Source organism: Adelges cooleyi, unplaced genomic scaffold (assembly GCF_023614345.1).
Source record: "Adelges cooleyi isolate 19-005CV unplaced genomic scaffold, UGA_ACOO_1.1 ACOO_flye_CR_arks_rails_tigmint_CR_PRNA_21, whole genome shotgun sequence".
Lineage (NCBI taxonomy): Eukaryota > Metazoa > Arthropoda > Insecta > Hemiptera > Adelgidae > Adelges > Adelges cooleyi.
Genome location: NW_026095871.1, coordinates 121,362 through 140,497, shown reverse-complemented (window position 1 = coordinate 140,497; position 19,136 = coordinate 121,362). Strand labels below are relative to the sequence as shown.

The following is a 19,136-nucleotide window of genomic DNA, read 5'->3' as shown; positions in this document are numbered from 1 at the left end:
TGTTAAACTCGTATGCGTTTTACGTTTTTATTCTTCGATTGCTATTTGTCTTTAAAAAGTGTATAAGAATTATTGTGAGAAAAAAAAATTGATATTTTTTATTGTTATTGTAATTTTTCTTGTTATTATCCCAAAACTTCATTTTCAACTATCTTTGATTATTATTGAATAAAAAAAAATATTGTATTTACGATCGCATTTATCTAATTACGATAAATATTATAAATAAATTAATATATATATATATATATATATTGTTTTGATTGTTTGAACCATTATTTTCAACTTAATTTCGTTTATTTATTTTTAGGAGCAATTTTAGAACTTAACAGTTGGAAATTAGTCTGTAACGTGTGTAAAATACACTATTGGAAACCGTTCACGGTAAAAAGTTCTATCATTATTTAAATCCTAACTTTGACTTCTTATTTTAGTTTTAAACATGGTACAGGTACATAAGGGTCTTACCTTCCTTCTGACCATATTCGGCTCAAAAATTCTAAGACTATGCTCGAAAATGAAAAAATTCACCCTCTTGTGGGGTTGAGGAAATGAAATTTGGATTTACCATGCAATTATTATCCAACAGGGTAAGTCAACACCGGCACAGTTGTACTTGACTTTTTATCATAGTTTTCTTTTTAGAAATCAATGTGTGTGAAAGTGAGGGAAAATATATATAAACATTATGAATTATTATAACAAGTCGGCCTTTATTTATATTATTAAATTTCATACGAATAATAAAATATTAACAATGTGTTATAGACATTTCAAACGGATTTCGAGTAATTATTATTGAAAATTTTAAAATATTATTTTTATTATGAATTTCAAAAAAGAAAAAAATATGTAGGTTTATTTCAAAAAGATTTTGGTGATGCAGTTGGTGTTACTGGTTTGGTTTTTTTTCCTAAACGCTCATTTAGGTCGCGTAACTCTTCAAGACTCAAGTTTAGGCTTACCAATAAGTCTATAAATGTGGGCTCTGTTAAGTGGAATTCTTCACCTATACATAGTTACATAAAACATATTAGAATAGAACAACAGTTGTAACTATAGGAACTTACCATGTAGACTAATAATAAATAATATAATATAATTTATAATTTTTTAGCTGTGAAATGTGTGTGTGTGTATTACTTAACTATAATGATGTCAAGTTATAGTTTGTTTATAGTTAATGTTTTTTTTCACATCAATACTAACCTTTGTCACAATTTTCCTCCATCCATTTGATGATGTTATTTTCATGTTTGGCCAACAGTTGTGTCAAATTCGATTGGTCCAATTCTGAAATGTTTTGCCATATTTGTTTTATTTCAGCTTGCTGGAATTGAATTTATCAATTACACATAATGTATTAAGAATAGGCATTTGGCTGTCGTTTTTTCTGCTCCAGTTTAAGACTTACCTTATTTTGCTTCTCTTCGACCGTTTCGTCGGGTTTTGCTGTGCGACAATTAAGAACTATTAGGCACATCATAACCGTTAGATAATATTTTGAGTTCATTTTTCCCTGCTTGGTGAAAACTTTCAAAAACGTCTTACGGGTAACAATAAAATACAGTTTATAAGATGTGGCATACGGCGTAGCGACGGGGCTGGTGCCTATATCCAGTGTAGGTTCAATTGTTCAAACAAACTGTACCCAGTGAAAACATGTTATTGTGGTGCTGTTTTGCTGCGAGCAAACAGTGCAAATGTCGCAAATAAAAAAAAAATTGTCAGTTTTTCCCAATTTTCTTGGATATCCGAAAATAAAAAACCGATTTTGTGGTTTAGGCTACTATTACAATCCACCTTGGCAAGGTTAGGTTTTAAGGGCTTTTAACTTGCATTAACTACAAGTAATATTGAATATACTTCACAGTATTATTTTTTACTCGAAAGACTAACAATTAGCTTGACCTAACCTAACCAAACCTAACCTCACAGTATTATTTTTTACTCGAAAGACTAATTAACCTAACCTAACCTAACCTAACCGCCCTAACCTAACCTAACCTGACCTAACCTAACCTAACCTAACCAAACCAAACCTAACCTAACCTTAGCTTAATCGAGGCGTCTATTATAGTTTCAAAACCGGCTAAAAGCATATTTTTTGAAAATTGTTCACCAACAACACATCAATCTGAAACTAGACATAGACATAGAAATCTGCGCCTCGTTTATAAGAAAATGACATGTTAAAATTAAGATGTAATGTAGGAAGATTATTATTATTTGTTAAGAGGTATTTAATATTGCTTGAAAAAAGTGTTGTATAATAATAATAATAATTACTATGATTATTGTACTAATTTTGTATGATTGTGTGCATTTTTTAAACATGGCCACAGTGTGCCAATGTTTAGGTAATTTTTTGTTATAATATAATAAAAATGCCCAAAACGCTATACAATTTTACGGCAATTTAACTGGAAAAAAAAATTACTTTAAACATATTATGACTAGTATATCCGTTTACGAAATGTGTGTATATATTTTCTTGTTGTTTTTTTTGTCAGCAAAACGGCAAACGTGTACACAGCTGGTAGTACAAACTAGTATACTCCTTACCTTTTACTTTGTAGAATAAATGGGAAATCGGTTTTTGATAAAAGAGTATTTTTTTTTAAGCTTAAAAATTTTAAATCGTACATTGGTGTTATTTTTTTTTATCCAAACACATAAATAGCATTTTGAAACAAATCTTTTCACACAGCTCGGCACAAAATAATTGTACTTGGGAACATACATGAACATAACTAATAGAATAATAGAATAATATATTGATTTATAATTAAAAAAAAAACTGTATTCAACCTACAAATTATTGATTGCTTGTTTTTGAGCGTAGGTTAGTTGTACAAATAAAGAATTACAAAAAAAGTGTTGGACTTGTTGCACAAGAATCATCATGAAGGGGGGGAAGTTAGATTAAAGATGATGAGCAAGAAATCTGTCCTGGTGGAAAAATATGAATAAATAGACACTGTTAAAGTTTGATTGCAGAGTGTAAAATATGTGATCAAACTCAGAAAGTACGCTTTTTTTCTTGTCTATCCACTTCAACCTTTTTTTAATAGCAGATCAATTTCTTCGAGTAGCAAATTTGTAAATCACAAATTTTATCTATATTTTCTATCCAGAAGAAGGGGTAAATATGTTGATAAGGTTACTAAGTTTAGGATACTGTTTTTCAATGATGTGGACTAGTAGATTGATAAATTGATCACCAGGGCTGTGAGTTTAGTATACACTAATAAATTTAATAAAAAGTTGGACTGAAAAAGGTTGTACACGAACAAATCAGGCAACATCAAATAATAAAAAAATTGTCTTTATATTTTATGGGTTGGCAAAACCAATTGACACACAAATCGCACAAGGCGAGTGCGCTTAAATATTTTAAAACAACGTCATTCAACAATTTATAATATAATTATTATTTACACATGGACGGTCTACTAATTGTAAGTTATAGTTATACAATCTCTTATGTACATATAATGTTATATTTACACGAGAAAAAAGGTGTTCCTCTTTTAACATACACGGTTTATAATAAACGAAAACGGAGTTAGCCATAACGTGTACACAGACATAATATTGTTATTCTACGTAGGTACACCGAGTCGACACAATAAAAATAAAAATGATATTCAATAACCTAATATGGCATCGTTAAAAAAGGAAAAATAAAATCGTGGCGAGGTTCATCGATGTTTCGTGGTAGAATATTGGTCAGCCAACAAACGTTGATATTTCTTTTTTCTACCACCTGAAAAACAAACAAACAAACAATACAGCGTATTAGCATCGGAACCACGTTAAGTAGACATTTCGATGAACACACGACTTACGAAGTAAACGTCATGTGGACGAATAGCTGAGATCGTCTTTAAGCCACTGCGGAATGGTCTTGTGCTCTAGTTTGCGCAACAGCTTGACGAGGGCCGTGTTGTACGGCATGTAGTATTCTCGAAGGTACTTGTACGACTCGGCGTCCATGGCAGCGTACTGTCGGCCTTTGCCTTTTCCCAAACACTTGTTGCCGCCTCGGTCGGTCACCTTGCAGAAGAAACGCTTTTTCACGTCGTACCTAAAAAAGCAAGGTGGGTTTGCAAGCGTAATAAAAAAAAACGTCGATTGTCTGCCGACAGCAGTATAGCGTGTTTACCTGAGGTGAGTGGAATAATCGAACACCGGTGTGACCTTTAAGAACTTTTGCAGTTGTTCCATTACGTCCACCGGATTGGATTTCAGTTGATCGCCGTCGATGATGTGCAAGTTGTTATGATGGAAATAGTCGAGCCAATGTTCGACGTGCAGGGCGTACTTGCCCGGGTTCAGACATCTTGAGCAAAAGTGATTTTAATTAAACATTTTTTTTTTTTTTAATAAAAACAAAACAATGTCGATGTCAACCTGTTTCGGAGATCTTTGAGTGGCTTTGACGCGACAGACTCGTTGGCAGTGATCACTTGGTGAAACGAGTATTTCAGTGTCGTCGGGTCACGGTGAGCCTTTGCGTGCTGGTACCAACTGTACGCCCTCTTGGCCGGCGACACTAATATGGTTACCTGAAATTGACATGGGAATTCCATGAAAGTCCGGTTGTTTTTTTAGAGGTGAGCAAATTTTTGTTATTTGTGCGCCGGGCTTACTAATTTGACGTTTGGCAATAACGCCTGGACTCTTTTCGGCACGATTTCAGAGTCAAAGTACGTGGCCGACTTTTCAAACACCATTTTGTTTTCGATCGAGTCGTTTGCCCGAAAGAACTCCATGTACCTAATTGATACACTCATATTATTATTACTGTGATTTTTAGCTGAAATGGAATTTGGAAGATCGGAATCGATTACCAGTCCAGCCCTTTGTAGTAATTGCGACCGTTGAAAAATTGAATTTCTTCAAACGTTTCTTTGCTCGGCGTGTTGGCCGATACGTTCGGATGCATCGACAAGAAGGTGTACAGAGCCGTAGTGCCGGTCTTTTGGGGTCCGATGACGAGGAATTTCGGAAGGCTTTGACATGACTTTTGGTACGACCAGATTTTCAAATGCCGTTGATCCAAACACGGGTTCTGCAGGTACATCACAAATCGATTGAGTTTTACATCGACACAGTAAGCGTTAACCGAGAGTACGGATAACGATCTGGGAATTGTTCCGAAACTTTATCGTTTGTTCCAGAACGAATGGACTTTTCGTGCCCGACATTATTGTTTATTGGAATAATATTAATGTAATAATTATTGTAAATTCAATATTATAGTTTTATATTGTCTTTCGTTACCACAAAAGTTTAAATCGTTGCGGAACGGTAAAGTCGAACAAGTACTTTTTTACAACAACAAAACAATGATAATCATTGCAAAATTCTCACCCCCCAGATTGGGTCCACTTCTTCCGGATACATCTTGAAGTACTTGTCGGCCAGTTGTAGCGGTCCGGACGATTGCAGTTTTAGATTTGTCCAACACCGGATGAACCGGAACACCGATTCGAACGTGTACAGGGCCAACCGATCGCTACCGTAATTGGACATGTGACTCATGAACACGTTAATCTGTCAAACGGCACCACAAGGTTATTAGATATTGTTATTGTGTACATTAGGATGGTGGCGCAAAATCCCTTAAGCCACTCACGGGATTGTACACGATGGTCTGGAACAGCTCTCCGCCCATAATGGATTCGTCTAATTTTTTCCTACCGCCCGGGTAACGATCCACGTAGATGGTGTGCGTGAACAATCCGCAAGTCTGCCGCGGTAACACCTTTAAAAAATACACCAAAACGGTTAAATAAAAGTTCTAGCCAAAGAAAGTTTTAGTTAAAGTTTTACTTTTTCTCTCAAAAAAAAAAAATTATATGTACAAAAAAAATTCAATCATAATGCAAGATAATTATTATTATTTGACTGCTCAGCACTAAAAATACTCCATTCAACTCTCCATCTTACTGGGAAAATAAAAAAATCAAATACCCAACGTTGTATAAATCAGCTTTGGCTGTACATATAATTTCCCAAGCAACACAAGTATCTGAAACCCTTGAAAATATTTTGTTAGTTAAATTAAATACATTTTTTTTTTGTCAGTAAGATTATATTGAACTTTTTTGTTGGTAAATCTAACTTCAATTTGTTTGTTAGTAAGATTCATACATAGAAGAAGTCATTAAACTTATTCATGTAAATGGTGGTCTATGATAACTGTTAAATAAAAACTTTGCTATGAATCCAGTTGGAAAATAACAATTTTCAAATAACTTTTGTCGAAGGCGAGTAAAAGTTAAAAAAAAACTTTTATACATCCAACTAACGTGTGAGACACTCATTTTCTCTGAAAATATGAATATTTTGAGAATTTCTTTTACCCCCCCCCCACTTTTAGGCACATATTTTACTACGTTTTTTTAATATTTTGAACGGATAGATGAAAATTGAAAATGTATTTTGAGAGTTAACCCCGACCTTGATGCCTCTGTGTACGAATCCTCTGCGCAGCCTGGCCGGCCTCAGGTGCGGGTATTCCTCGGTCGATGTCACCTTGATGTCCCACACTTTCTTCCAGACCGTGTACAGCAGCTCGTGGACCGGATAAACGCCCGAATGATGAGGCGCCACCGAGTAACTGGAGTTGGTCGGGATGCCGTTGGCCTGGACACGAACAGGAACAGGAGAAACGGTCATTTTGCCATGTATAAAGCCAAGTAATTGAAAAAAAAAAAAACAATCTCTCACCTCGGCAAACTGTTTGTTCAACGTCATCTCGTACTCCAGGTGAGTCTCGTTGTTGTACAGATGCGGTTGCATGTGGTTCCACATGTGACAGAACCAGGTGAACTTGTCCACGTTCTCTGTACAGTAAAAGTTGGGCATCAAATGGGCATTAGTCAGAAACAAATTCATCGAGACCACCAACCACCTCAGTGCTGTGCTGTGACTTACCCAAAATCGTGTCGTCGCCTTCGTTCTCTTCCCACGTGCCCTTGTGAAAGTATTTGCCGGAAAAGCCCAAATTGAATCTGAACCCGGGCACCAGTTGGCGTATCCGTTCTTGGGTTTTGATCAGGTCCTGAAAAAAAATTTTACACAAAATATAACGCTTGCGCGCAATGGTGGAGGGTTGAAGGGTATGTGTGTCTAGGGAGGCTAAAGCCCCGACGATCGCCTAATATGTGTATTAAAAAAAAATTGGAAAATTAATCTTGTGTACCTCTAATTGTTAATTAATTTACAACAATCAATTGTTAGAACTTTGAAAAATACGCCACAGTAGAGATATTTGTAAAGTTATATTTTGTTTTAGTCATTTAAAAGTACTTTTGACATTTTTTCCATGTCTTAGCTCTGGCACACAACCGAAAAAACTGTTAGTCACCAAAAACTTGTTACGCTGTTATCTGACGAGAGATAAGAGATGAGTGATGGGGTTAGGGGTGGGAATGTGAATGGGGATGTCTTAGCTCTGGCACATAACCGAAAAAACTGTCACGAAAATCTAGTCACAAAAAAAGCGTTACAACGTTCAAAATAGTTTATTCCTATGAATTGTTTTAGGCCAGATATAATGAAAACACTAAAATTTAGCCAGAAACTTGATATGTTTACTAGCCACCCCTTAGATACTAGCTTTATCTATAATTCCACCACTACTCTAAATTTATTCAGTACACTTCAACGAGACATGAAAATGCTCTTTCGCGGTTGCAGACTCGGCTGAAAAATGCTCCCTCCCACCGTCTATACAAATATGGTCCTCTTGATAAATATCAAGAGCCCTGTGGCAAACTCGACCTGATTTAAGTCTATCCCCTTGCCCTGTTTACAAAATCCTGCGTACGCCAGTCATTGCGCGGCAGGTCATTTTGAAAATTTGATTTCAACAGATTGCAAAAGGACCGGGAAGACTTACGAACATCAGAAATGACGGGATACATTTTTATGTACCATCTAAGGTGGCTAGTAAACATATCAAGTTTCTGGCTAATATTTTAGTGTTATCATAATATCTGGCTTAAAATAATTCATAGTGAATTTGTGGCCCCTTAAATTATTGAACTTATTATTCATTTCTATTTTGAACGTTGTGAATACAACATATAAGTTGTACCCCCACCCCCAATCTTCATCTTTTACCCACTTATCTCTTATCGCTTTCCCTTATCTCTTATCTCTCTTATCTTATCAGATAAATCAGCTGTTATTTTTCGTTATGATAACCGGCGTCGGTGTCGGTTTTTTCGTTATGATAAGCTTTAGTTTCAGAAGGATAGAGCGGCTTTTCAGTTTACCAACACTACAGATTCCTTGCTGCCCACCTTGTAAACTCATCTAATTTATTCGAAAATTTGTTATTGGGGCATATTGTACTCACGTGCACGTCCTCTTTCCACATCCTGATGCCGGTCTCGCCGACAAATATGTCGTCGATGTCGACCAACACTTGTCGTTCCAGGGAAATGCTCAACAGCCCTTTGCTCAGGTACGACAACGAGTCGAGCAACAGCAACCGGTGCAACCAGAACCTGAGCCCGGAGCCGAACAGCACCCGGGGTATGCCGTCGTACGCGCCGTGGTCCTGCACCACTGTGGTCAGCGGTATGTATTCGCCGGCGGCGGAATTGTTGCTGCCCCAAGCCACGGGTTCGTAGGTGGTGTGGTTGGCGGTGAACACGGACCAGTCGTCGCCGGGCAAACGTCCCTGGTACACGCCACCGGCTCGGGCCACCCTCAGCACGGGCGAAGCAGAGTTCAGCATGGCGTCCTGTCGGCAGCAGCGATATCATTGCAAAACAAAGTAAGTACAGGGTTTCCCGAAAAGAATGCTGGGGTTTCAAACGGCTGTAGGTTGTAAAGTATCGGATCAGCTACAGCGTTCTGGTAGGGCTTGAATGAAAGAGGGAGCTGTCGAGTTTCCAATGACCGCCCACTTTCATTCAAGCGCTGTAGGTCCAATACTTGACGACCTACAGCCGTTTGAAACCCCACCATTCTTTTTGGGACACCCTGTATATTATGGCTGGGGATCAATCTGGGAAAACCTGTGCGTCACGCTGAGCGTTACCGTAGAACATAATATGTAAGTGTGGCGCGATCTAGCGGATTTGTTTTTTGAACGAAAGAACTGATAAATAGTTATTTCAGAAGTGATAAGAGATTATAGGTACTCCTAATTAGTTTATAAGGATATAAGTGGCGTGACACGGTCTAGTGGTTGATAAATAACTATCTCATAAGAAAAGAGAGATAAGAGATAAGGGATTATAGGCAAGGGATTGGAGATAATAGATTAGGTACTCTTAATTAGGCACTTCTAATAAGGTTATAAGGATATAAGTGTGGCACGATCAAGGGGTTGATAAATAACTATCTGATAAGAAAAGAGAGATAAGAGATAAGACATTATAGATAAGGCATTGGAGATAATAGATTAGGTACTCTTAATTAGGTTATAAGTATATAAAAGGATATATTAGGATATATAAAGATATAACGATGTATATATATACATAAGGATAGTGAAATCAATTAGTTAGTTAGGCACTTACTTACTGGCGAACCACGGAAATTGATTTATGAGAAATGTTAAATATTCATAAATATAGCCAGTAGGTAAATCGATTGAGGCCAGATGTTATAAAACTACTAAAAAACGTTTGGCCAGAAATTAAAATTAAGACTATACTATCATCATCATATATCGCAAGGAGATTATAGATGGGAAATAATCATATAGTTATCAGGCCATTATATACATGTATTGGCGTGGGCACTGTATGAAGTGTGGATACTCTTAACTATTTCTTTTACTGGCATACATCGAACAAATTTGCCAGCAGCGAAACGAGTAAGCAAGTAAGTAAGTAAGCAAGTACGAGTGCACTACTCACCCTGAGCGAAAGTCTCGTGTGCATGTACAACGGGAACCCTCGGACTTGCACGCCGACCGCGCGACGTTCGGCCGGCGGGAAAAACCCTAATATGCCCACTTTGTATTCCCTGCAGTATTTGTCCAAAAGCTCTCGGTTCCATTTGTCCATGGTCAAGTACCGGTGGTAGTTCTCGAACACTATCACGGAATACCGGCCTTTGTCGAAATTCGTCAGCGCCGGTAACGACTTGCCGGCCACTTCCATTTTGTATCTGTCAACAGAAAACGGATATCCGGTTAATTCGCAAATCTCATCATACGGCGGGTGTCTCAAAAAGAACGGTGGGGTTTCAAACACCTGTAGAGACATTTAGCGGCAGTCGTTCGGAACTTGACAACTCCCTCTTTCGTTCAAGCCCTACCAGAGCGCTGTAGGTCCAATACTTCACAACCTACGGCCGTTTGAAACCCCGCCATTCCCCGTTTGAGACATCCTGTAGTATCATTCTTCAAAGCCCTTTCAAGACTATAATAATATGGTCGTTTCATAAAGTCATCCAAACCCTGCTTGGCCAGTTTAAACGCGGTCTACTCTGCAAACGACACAGATTTCTCTGTCCCACTATACTATCCTATCCTGCCAATTGTTCTGCCCCTATCCACTAATAGAACAACCACTTAATTTAGTTAGTTTCCTAGCCCTTCACGACATCCACGCTCCTTTTCCAGAATATGTTCTTAGCCTTCAACCCATCCCTATTATAAGCTCTAACTATCCTTCCTACTGAGCGCAGGTCTTTTAAAAAAGGTCTTTAAAATATTGAATTTACTTTTGACCGTGTCAATTTTAATTTGTTTTATATTAATGTTGCCTAATTGTTAAAGTATGTATTTGTGTTTAAATAAAATTTAATAATAAAAGATAATAGTATAAAAGTGTATATATACAGGGTGGTCCACAATGATTGGACAAATGAAATAACTTTTGTTCTAGTGAATATTTTTAAAATTATTACTGATTACAGACATGGATTTTGTCGAGATGCAAATTTAACTTTTTTACCTCTACCAACTGCCAAACTAAACCTCATTAGTTTATTTAGTATGATAATCGGTAAGGTCAGGTTCGTTAGATAGCTCGCCAAAAAAAATACATTTTTCTGCCTTTCAAGTTATATCATCATAATAAGTGACGTTTAACCTAATCTCAATCGTTAGGATTTTAATTAAAGTACTGTGACCTGTTAAGTAATTTTTCTATATTTTCATACGGAAAATTCACTGTTTAACATTGACTATACAGGGTGATCCAACTAAACTAACGTAAGACACACTAATTTTCTCTGAAAATATGAATATTTTAAAAATTGTTATCACCAATCCTTATAAGCCAAAACGGGGTATTTCTGGTTTTTTTTTAATGGCAACATACATTTGTAGACAAAAAATAAAAAAATATTTTAGCGTTAGAGTTTTTTATTTTCATTTATCTGTTCATTAGCTATGACTTTGTAAAGATCCTACATATTTTCTTCTTATTAATTATCATATTTCTTCGGTTTTCCAAAACCGGTAGCACATAAAATGATTATTTAATGTTGAATTGTCCAATTGGCGATAACAAGAAAGTCACTATAAAAGATTTTGAAAAAAATCATAGACAAACACGGTTCTTATCTTCAGATTACTTAGATTACAGGTAATTTATTTATATCTGATTATGATGGTACAGAGTACGGTAACACGTCAAATGATTTTAGTTTATTTAAAACTCAAACGCTAAAATATTTTTTTTAATTTTTTGTCTACAAATTTATGTAATTAAAACACACAAATATTGCCATTTAAAAAACCAAAAATGCCTAAGGATTGGTGATATATTCAAAAAATTGAAAAATTTAGTAAAATAAGTTTGTACCAAAAAGTTTAGGGAAAATTACTGCCTTACGTTAGTTGGACCACCCTGTATTATTATATACTCAGCAAAATGGTAGTTTAATATTAACGGTAAAGGATCGTTTCGTTTTTTGGCTATATAGAAATTGGAAACGTTAAGAAATCCGGATTTAAGTGCTCGGCTTGCGAATCGCTCTCGCCGGAACCAATTTAATGCTTACTTTGTGTGTTTACTCTTTACCGGTTAGTGTTTATTTTATATACGCCAAGATGGGTAGGCGTGGGTCAACAACAATTTTGACTTTTCACTCGTTGCCTTGGGCCACGTATCACGTTGTTATACAGCATAGGATACCGAATAAACAATGTATTTTAACAGAGCCCAAAAGGTATTATATTATAGCTTTCCCCGAGTATTGTGTAATTTGTGCACAATAGCACAAAGTTCATTTAATTTCAATACAATATTATCATGAATAAAATGTACATACCTACCCCCTCGAGGTGGGCAACACCGCGTGTCATGTTGTCAATTGGCAACACTACTTTTCAAACAGCTATTATTACAAAATAACAATATGCGATAAACTAAACACATCACCAGTTTTAATGTGTTGCAAAAAGTAGGACTAAAGTCAGTCTGCCAAGATTGAAGAAAATAATTATCTTTCAATATAATATCGAGGTGATAAGATATCAATGATAACAGCTGTATTTTGAAAAAATATTGTTTTTAAATTCGATAAAATATATTAAATTTATTATTGCTAATTTTTATAAAAGTTATATGAGTTTTAGCTATTTATTTGTATTAACCAACAACAATGCCTAGTCGGTTTTTTTTTGTTTGACGTTAAAGACTTTTTTTTCCTTTATGTGGTCATACTGGTTGGTTTTAGTCCTACTTTTTCCTTCACATACAGCACACTGACTTAGCCCTTAACTTGGCGATGTACCTTTAAAGGTACACAAAATTGATAGAATAGATATTCTAGTGAAAATATAAAAGATATATGGACTGTTTTTAATGATTTTTGGATACATCATTATAGTTATTGATAACATTTTTGGAGATTTTCGCGCGGTATTGCATTTGTTTTTATTTTTGGACTGATTTTTAACACATTTTATTTACAGTTTAAAACCTGAATATAATTAATTCGGCTGTTAGAATCAGATCATGTATGTCTAAATATTTTATTAATATTAAAATAATGTCAATCACTATTATTTAGTTGTTCAAGTATAAAATCTCATTTATCCTAAAAGATATATAATTTTTTTACCCAATTTCGGTTATTGTATCCAAAAATAATACATATTGCCCTAATGGTAAAATACTTAAAATTGGATAAAAATAATAAATAATCAGATATATTTCAATTGTTTTGTTCGACATACTTATTTTTTAAATATGCAGGTGCATTTTTAACTTATTTTCTTTTAAAAAAATGTCCTAAAATCAATTTTTCTTAATTAATACAAATAAACATACTCGTATGCATATAGTTTCAAAAATAATACCTATTCTATGTAAAATATAGATCAACCTTGACAAAAATATATACTATGTTATGATAAACATCAATACCAAGACGATGACGATAATATAATGGTATTATTGTTGTTGTTGATTTTTGATCCTTTTTTTTCGACAAAGGCCGTCGTATTAATATGATTTTAATACCATGTCTGTCTCGTGTGTGTTATTGCTTTTGCCGAGACAGAGACAAAGGCAAGCAAAGGCTTTTATTCGGACTGTGTCGGTCAGTCACGTTTTTCGAAATCACTCGTCCGAGGAATAACCTCACGTATTTCTTGTTTAGCCAAAAACCACCAACACGGCCAAAGAGGATTAACGTCTTAGCATTGCACACACACACAAAAGCATGTAGTTCACTTTCAAGTGTATTAGGTTTTTTTTTAAATTTCAGTCAGCCCCCCCCCCCCGAGTCTAAGTAAATATGTCCAGGTAAAAACGACCAGAGAAAATGACACATGTCCGAGTACAAAAAATGTCCCAAAAAAAAAAAACATATGAAATGTTCCAAAATTTACAAGACATTTTTAAATAGAAAATCACAAATTAAAAAAATGTACATTTTATATTTTTATTTGGTTATTACATAAATTCTCATTTCTCTAGCTTGTGGTATTATGATGTTATATTCTTAATACTATAAAATATGCTAAATAAAAACAACAAAACGTAGAACTATTATCCCTAACCTAAACCACATAATCTATTATGTATACTTAGGTGGCCACAGTACATCATATATAGTACTCCAACACTAGCAAAATGTATTAACAAACGAAAAAAAAACAAATAATCGAAATATTTACATTTTTTGTTACATATTGATCGCCATAAGTCACATTTATATTACTAAAAAAAAACTTTGGAATTTTGTTAACCCGTTTAATTTGTTCTTTGTTAATAATTTTGTACATTTTTGTATATGAACGTTTTTGAACTTGGACCGGATTGGGTTCTTTTTATGTTACCAAAATAAATGTGTAACATTTAAATAGGATTTAGGTTTAAAAAAAAAAAACACATTTGCAATACACAACGTTTTATAAACTGATAGCGCGCGGTTGTTGTTTGGTTTTCAATTAACTCATCAGTATTTTTACCCCTTTTACTACTTAATGGAATTTCAAAATACCAATTAGTAAACGCCATAATTAACAATACGGTCGCGTCACAACAAAAGCGTTGTTGAGGAGTTTTGCCAACATTTTTTCATTGCCTTCTTGTTTTATTTTTTTTAATTACTCGAATAAATAATTACTGGTAATAATATCACAGACTATATTATTGGTGAAAACAGATATAGCTCACTCGGCGTGTAAACAAAAACCATGATGTCACATGACTGAAAATGAAATCACAAATGAAGTTATCGTTAAAATCTCATGATTGGTAAGCAGTTTGTACAATATTAGCAAAGATTAAACACTTCAAAGTAAGACAATAGATTTTTAAATAACGATTTTTGATTGGTTTAAACTTAATATTGCAGCCAATATTTACAATAATAACGTAAACTGATAAGAAATACTGATAACAAGTAGTTGATCAACGATGGTCGACGGTGATAACATTATCTAATCTTTGATAACATATAGCCAGCCAGTTATGGTTTGATAAGGAGTTAATAATATTGTACGCACATTACCTGCACAACAGTTTATGCAACTACACTGATAAGAGAGTTTTTTTTTTAAAAAATGTCTAAAGTCTTAGGCCGATTGAGTTATTTGTTTTTATATAATGGTCTTATTGTAGTGGCGAACGCAAACTATTAATATATTTAAAGAAGGAAGAACTAGCGTTTTTTTTATTAAATATTATTTAATATAGTCATTTTTTAAATTAAAAAAAATATATATGCTACTTTGTTGTTAAACGAAAGGAAGTTATGAAGAGATTTCCGAGTCAGCAAAGTAGCTGATATTGTTTGGTATTATGGAAATACGATACTACATTCATACACTGTACCTATAGGTATAACAAAATATAATATGTAAGTACGTTGCATTAATATTATCATAAAGTTATGAAAAAATATATTATATTATATAGCAATTGAATAGTAAGTGGCAAAAAAAAATAATTCGGCCTAACCTAACCTAACTCGGGCGGGCCGTTATTTGCTAATTGGCATTAAAGAAAAAGGAATAAATTTGTTTGAAGTAAAACAAAATCAAAAGTCAATATTGTATCAAATCACAGTCGCATAGCTGTTATGGATTTGGGTACCTCGTTTGCTTCTCTCAGACAGTTATAACGCTTAACAAAATACTACATTTGACTACTATTGTTTTTTGAAAATACATAAAATAGTTAGGCGAACGGTAGCATTCCTAAGTACAAGTTGTTGGTTTTATTAGTTTCTGGTGGGGCCACTCGCGGTCAAACGACAATAGGGAATTTGTATTTAGCCACTACTAGTATAAGACAATCGACAACCGGATTTGTCTTGTGTGTGTGTGTCTTTTTAAGGGCAAGACGGTATTTTTTTTTTGTGTTAATATTTCAAAATGCGTTTGGGGGCCACTATAGTTATGGAAATCTCATAAAAAACCGCCTCCGAATTATTTTTGGTTTAACCTATTTAAAAAGCCCAAACAACCCGGACACGTTTATTGTTTTACCATTATTATTATTTCATTTTTTTTTAATGTAATTCCGGGAACCGCAATAAACTAGCCAAGTGTAATACAATTAGCAAGTCGTAGGCCGTTAATTAAAAAATATTTCAAAACGACAACTTGAAAGGAAACAAACACTACCGCGCTTTGTTTCACAATACTATTATAACAGCTATTAAGCGTTTGTTGTTTAATAGGTATCCGTTTTTTATTATTATTATTTTTTTGCTTTTCAACCGTAAAAAAACACAATTTACGATACATTATGCCGGATCCAGTTTTTGCGTTCAAAGCGCCTTGAACATAATATTTTCTTAAGTCTTTCGCTTGTATACGCCATATAAGAAGACCCGGGACGCGTATCAAAGAAGATACTAGTTCATCAAAATTATAATAATGTTTATGATAAGTTGTTGAATAAAAAAATCAAACACAGTTGACCCAATTTCTTTGATGTTCTATAATAAAATATGTACGTGGGTGTTTTCACATTGCTATACTTAAACCGCTTTGAAAAAACCCACGCGAGGTTTCGTTTTTTTTTTTTTAAATATAAACTATGATAAACAGTACACAATTATTTCAGTAATTAGCAAGTAACGCAAAGTCTTCCATTCAGCAGTTAACTATCGCAGTAGGAACATGACATAACCTAAGTACATGCTATTTGTTACAACGGCTTATTATTGACATTACATTTTTAATTCATTGCATTTTTCCAACATTTGGCAAATGACAGCGAGAACCATTCAACAGGAAGTATTACTAATGTCTGTAATGATGTGTAGTGTAATACGGTTATAATGTAAAAATGATTTTAATACAAAATACATAAGAATAATATTATGTTATCTATTGAATCATTACATTCGCAAGTTTTATAAAAATTCGTTGTCGACACAACTAGGTATATCACTCGTGGACGAGAAACGCTATTTTAAAGGGTTATCATTCTCTGTGTGGCATGTATGTGGCTTTACCGTATTAAGTTACCAAAAAAAACTAAGTTGGAAGGGGGGGGGGTAGGGAAACAAAAATTACAATTTCTTATGGTTATTACCTGGGATGTATTGGGTGGTTCACCCTGTATTTTGTATACACTGTTATTTAGTGCATTCTGTATTATTATTAACTATTCTGCGTGGCGTTTCATCAGTACTTAGACTTTGAAATGGGATGCACAGTCCTAGGCAAATATCTGGGATCCGGGACACGTTTTGAGAATATTTTTTTTTTTTAACAGGACAAACTGATTTATAGTCGCCGGAAATTGTTTCTAATACCGATTCCTATTTCTTCGGACGGGAAAAAAACTTTTTTCCGGATGCTCCCCCTTGCCTCCTCTTCTGGATAATCTGACTGAGCACGACAAATAAATCACTGATGTGTAAACGTATCAAAGCGATTTAACTTGTATCGCTGCTCCCCCCTACCCCTACCCTATCGCTTCAGCAAACTTATTTTATATATCAGATAAGAAAAATATTACCATTGACGTTTTTAAACAGTTTTTTTAAATTTATTTTCACTATATGCACAAAAAACAGGCCAAAATGACTTATGCTCATAGGAAAAAATATATATATATAAATTAAAAACAATTACTCGAAACTTGTACAAATTAATTGACACGGTCGAAATTGATTAAAACCATTTTTTTCTTAAATATTGCCTGTAAAAAAACTCTTTAAGCACAGACCGCGTGCAATCCTCTTATTAAGAGGACGTCAGCGCAGCCCATTTTAAAGAGTAAAGTATAGGCAATTTTTTACAAAATCTTAACTCACAAGGTTAAACTGTGATGTAATTATTAGTTCACTAATTAAGACTCTTTTTTGGGAGTTGAATTTCCATAAATATTTAGTTTTTTAGATCCAAAAATACGGCTTACTGAGCAAAAATCCTTGTAATCAAAACGAAAAAAAACAACATTATCGAGGGCACCTCTAAGCCCTTTTTTTTTGTAATTTCAAATATGACACTCATTAATTTATTTTTAAAAAAAAGACACATTCTTTTAAACATTTTACACCCATTTTTTTTTTTGCCAAGTATAAAATTTCTAAAATAGCACGATAATCGTATAACTGTTATTGTGTATGCGTACTACTATAACTATACTATACAGCTATTGCGTTCATAATGATTTTAATTGATAATCTAGTGTGTGCGGCGTTTAACCGGAAAAGGTTGGCTATTGTTCAGAGGAAGTGGGCTAAACGACAAAGACTGCGGTGGTGGTAAAACCCTGTACGTTGTTGATCCCGTACGCGAGAAAGGGGCTGCTGCCGTTCGTCCGGACTTGGTTCACACACGAACACCGCCACAAAAGGGTTGAAACTTTGACAGTTTCATAACAAAGTTCACATCATCCGACAAAGTTGTATCCGCGTGACCGCTTTTGAGCACCCTCCCCTACGGTTGCCCATTCATCCCTTCCTTACGCCCATAACCGTATAAACGCAATCCTAGAGGAGCACCCTGGGGGTTTTGGGTTTTGATTGATGCTATGCAAAATGATTAGCAGACATATTATATTATCATCGTGACCGCTCAACGATATGACACTTGCCGAGATATAATAATTATAACTCGCTTTTCAAAAAAAAAAAACCCTCCCAAAAAAAAACCGACAATTTCCATAATTCATTACTACCCTCTCTCCCCACCCCCAGGAGGGTTAAACTGTTAACATTTCTGTTTCCCGTAGGATTATATACTATATATATATATATATTATACACAACACAATAATCACCTGACGTTCCCACCGTCGTCCGACCTAGATACCGAAGAGTGAACAACAATGTGCGGTACTTTTTTTAATTAAAATACACATACTATATTATTATGAAGCACAACAAACTTTTCAGCTGTCGATTGCAGTGGTTGATGTATACACTGTTTTCGATTAAACAAAAATTAATTTATAAGCCGAACATTGTTAGTTATATTCTGCTATGGGGAGAAAATATTAAAAAAACCGTTAGTGTAATAAAGTTATAAAATTTGAGCAACGCGAAAAATGATTTATTCATAATTCACCGGTTTCATCGTTGAAATTTCATATAAATAAACGCTTAAAAAATGTTTTAGATGTAAAACATTTTTATAACGTTTTTTTATTTAGCCGAGAAACTCGAACCGAAATTGGTAAAGTTTATTGCTGTGAAAGTTTAATGTTTTCACTTCGGATTTGAATATA

General features: G+C 34.5%; 2 protein-coding genes across 2 annotated transcripts in view; both read right to left on the bottom strand.

The window, feature by feature from the left end:
• Positions 1-828: 828 nt before the first annotated feature.
• LOC126834777 (uncharacterized) lies at positions 829-1,956 on the bottom strand. Its single transcript, XM_050566942.1, has 3 exons — positions 1,415-1,956; positions 1,210-1,330; positions 829-1,009 (listed from the first exon to the last, which is right to left on the bottom strand). Exons 1-3 carry the CDS (start codon positions 1,511-1,513, stop codon positions 864-866), a joined length of 366 nt encoding a protein of 121 aa, XP_050422899.1. The 5' UTR covers positions 1,514-1,956; the 3' UTR covers positions 829-863.
• Positions 1,957-3,312: 1,356 nt separating this feature from the next.
• LOC126834586 (bifunctional heparan sulfate N-deacetylase/N-sulfotransferase) overlaps positions 3,313-19,136 on the bottom strand; it is a 40,919-nt gene continuing 25,095 nt past the window's right edge. Inside the window, exons 4-16 of the mRNA XM_050566613.1 lie at positions 9,894-10,146; positions 8,378-8,767; positions 6,949-7,075; positions 6,742-6,857; positions 6,472-6,657; positions 5,645-5,773; positions 5,380-5,562; positions 4,857-5,077; positions 4,656-4,782; positions 4,417-4,571; positions 4,169-4,345; positions 3,852-4,090; positions 3,313-3,769 (exon numbers count right to left, since the gene is read on the bottom strand). Coding sequence (XP_050422570.1) covers positions 3,862-4,090; positions 4,169-4,345; positions 4,417-4,571; positions 4,656-4,782; positions 4,857-5,077; positions 5,380-5,562; positions 5,645-5,773; positions 6,472-6,657; positions 6,742-6,857; positions 6,949-7,075; positions 8,378-8,767; positions 9,894-10,146 — 2,293 coding nt within the window. The 3' untranslated portion in view covers positions 3,313-3,769; positions 3,852-3,861. The remainder of the gene's footprint in view (positions 3,770-3,851; positions 4,091-4,168; positions 4,346-4,416; positions 4,572-4,655; positions 4,783-4,856; positions 5,078-5,379; positions 5,563-5,644; positions 5,774-6,471; positions 6,658-6,741; positions 6,858-6,948; positions 7,076-8,377; positions 8,768-9,893; positions 10,147-19,136) is intronic.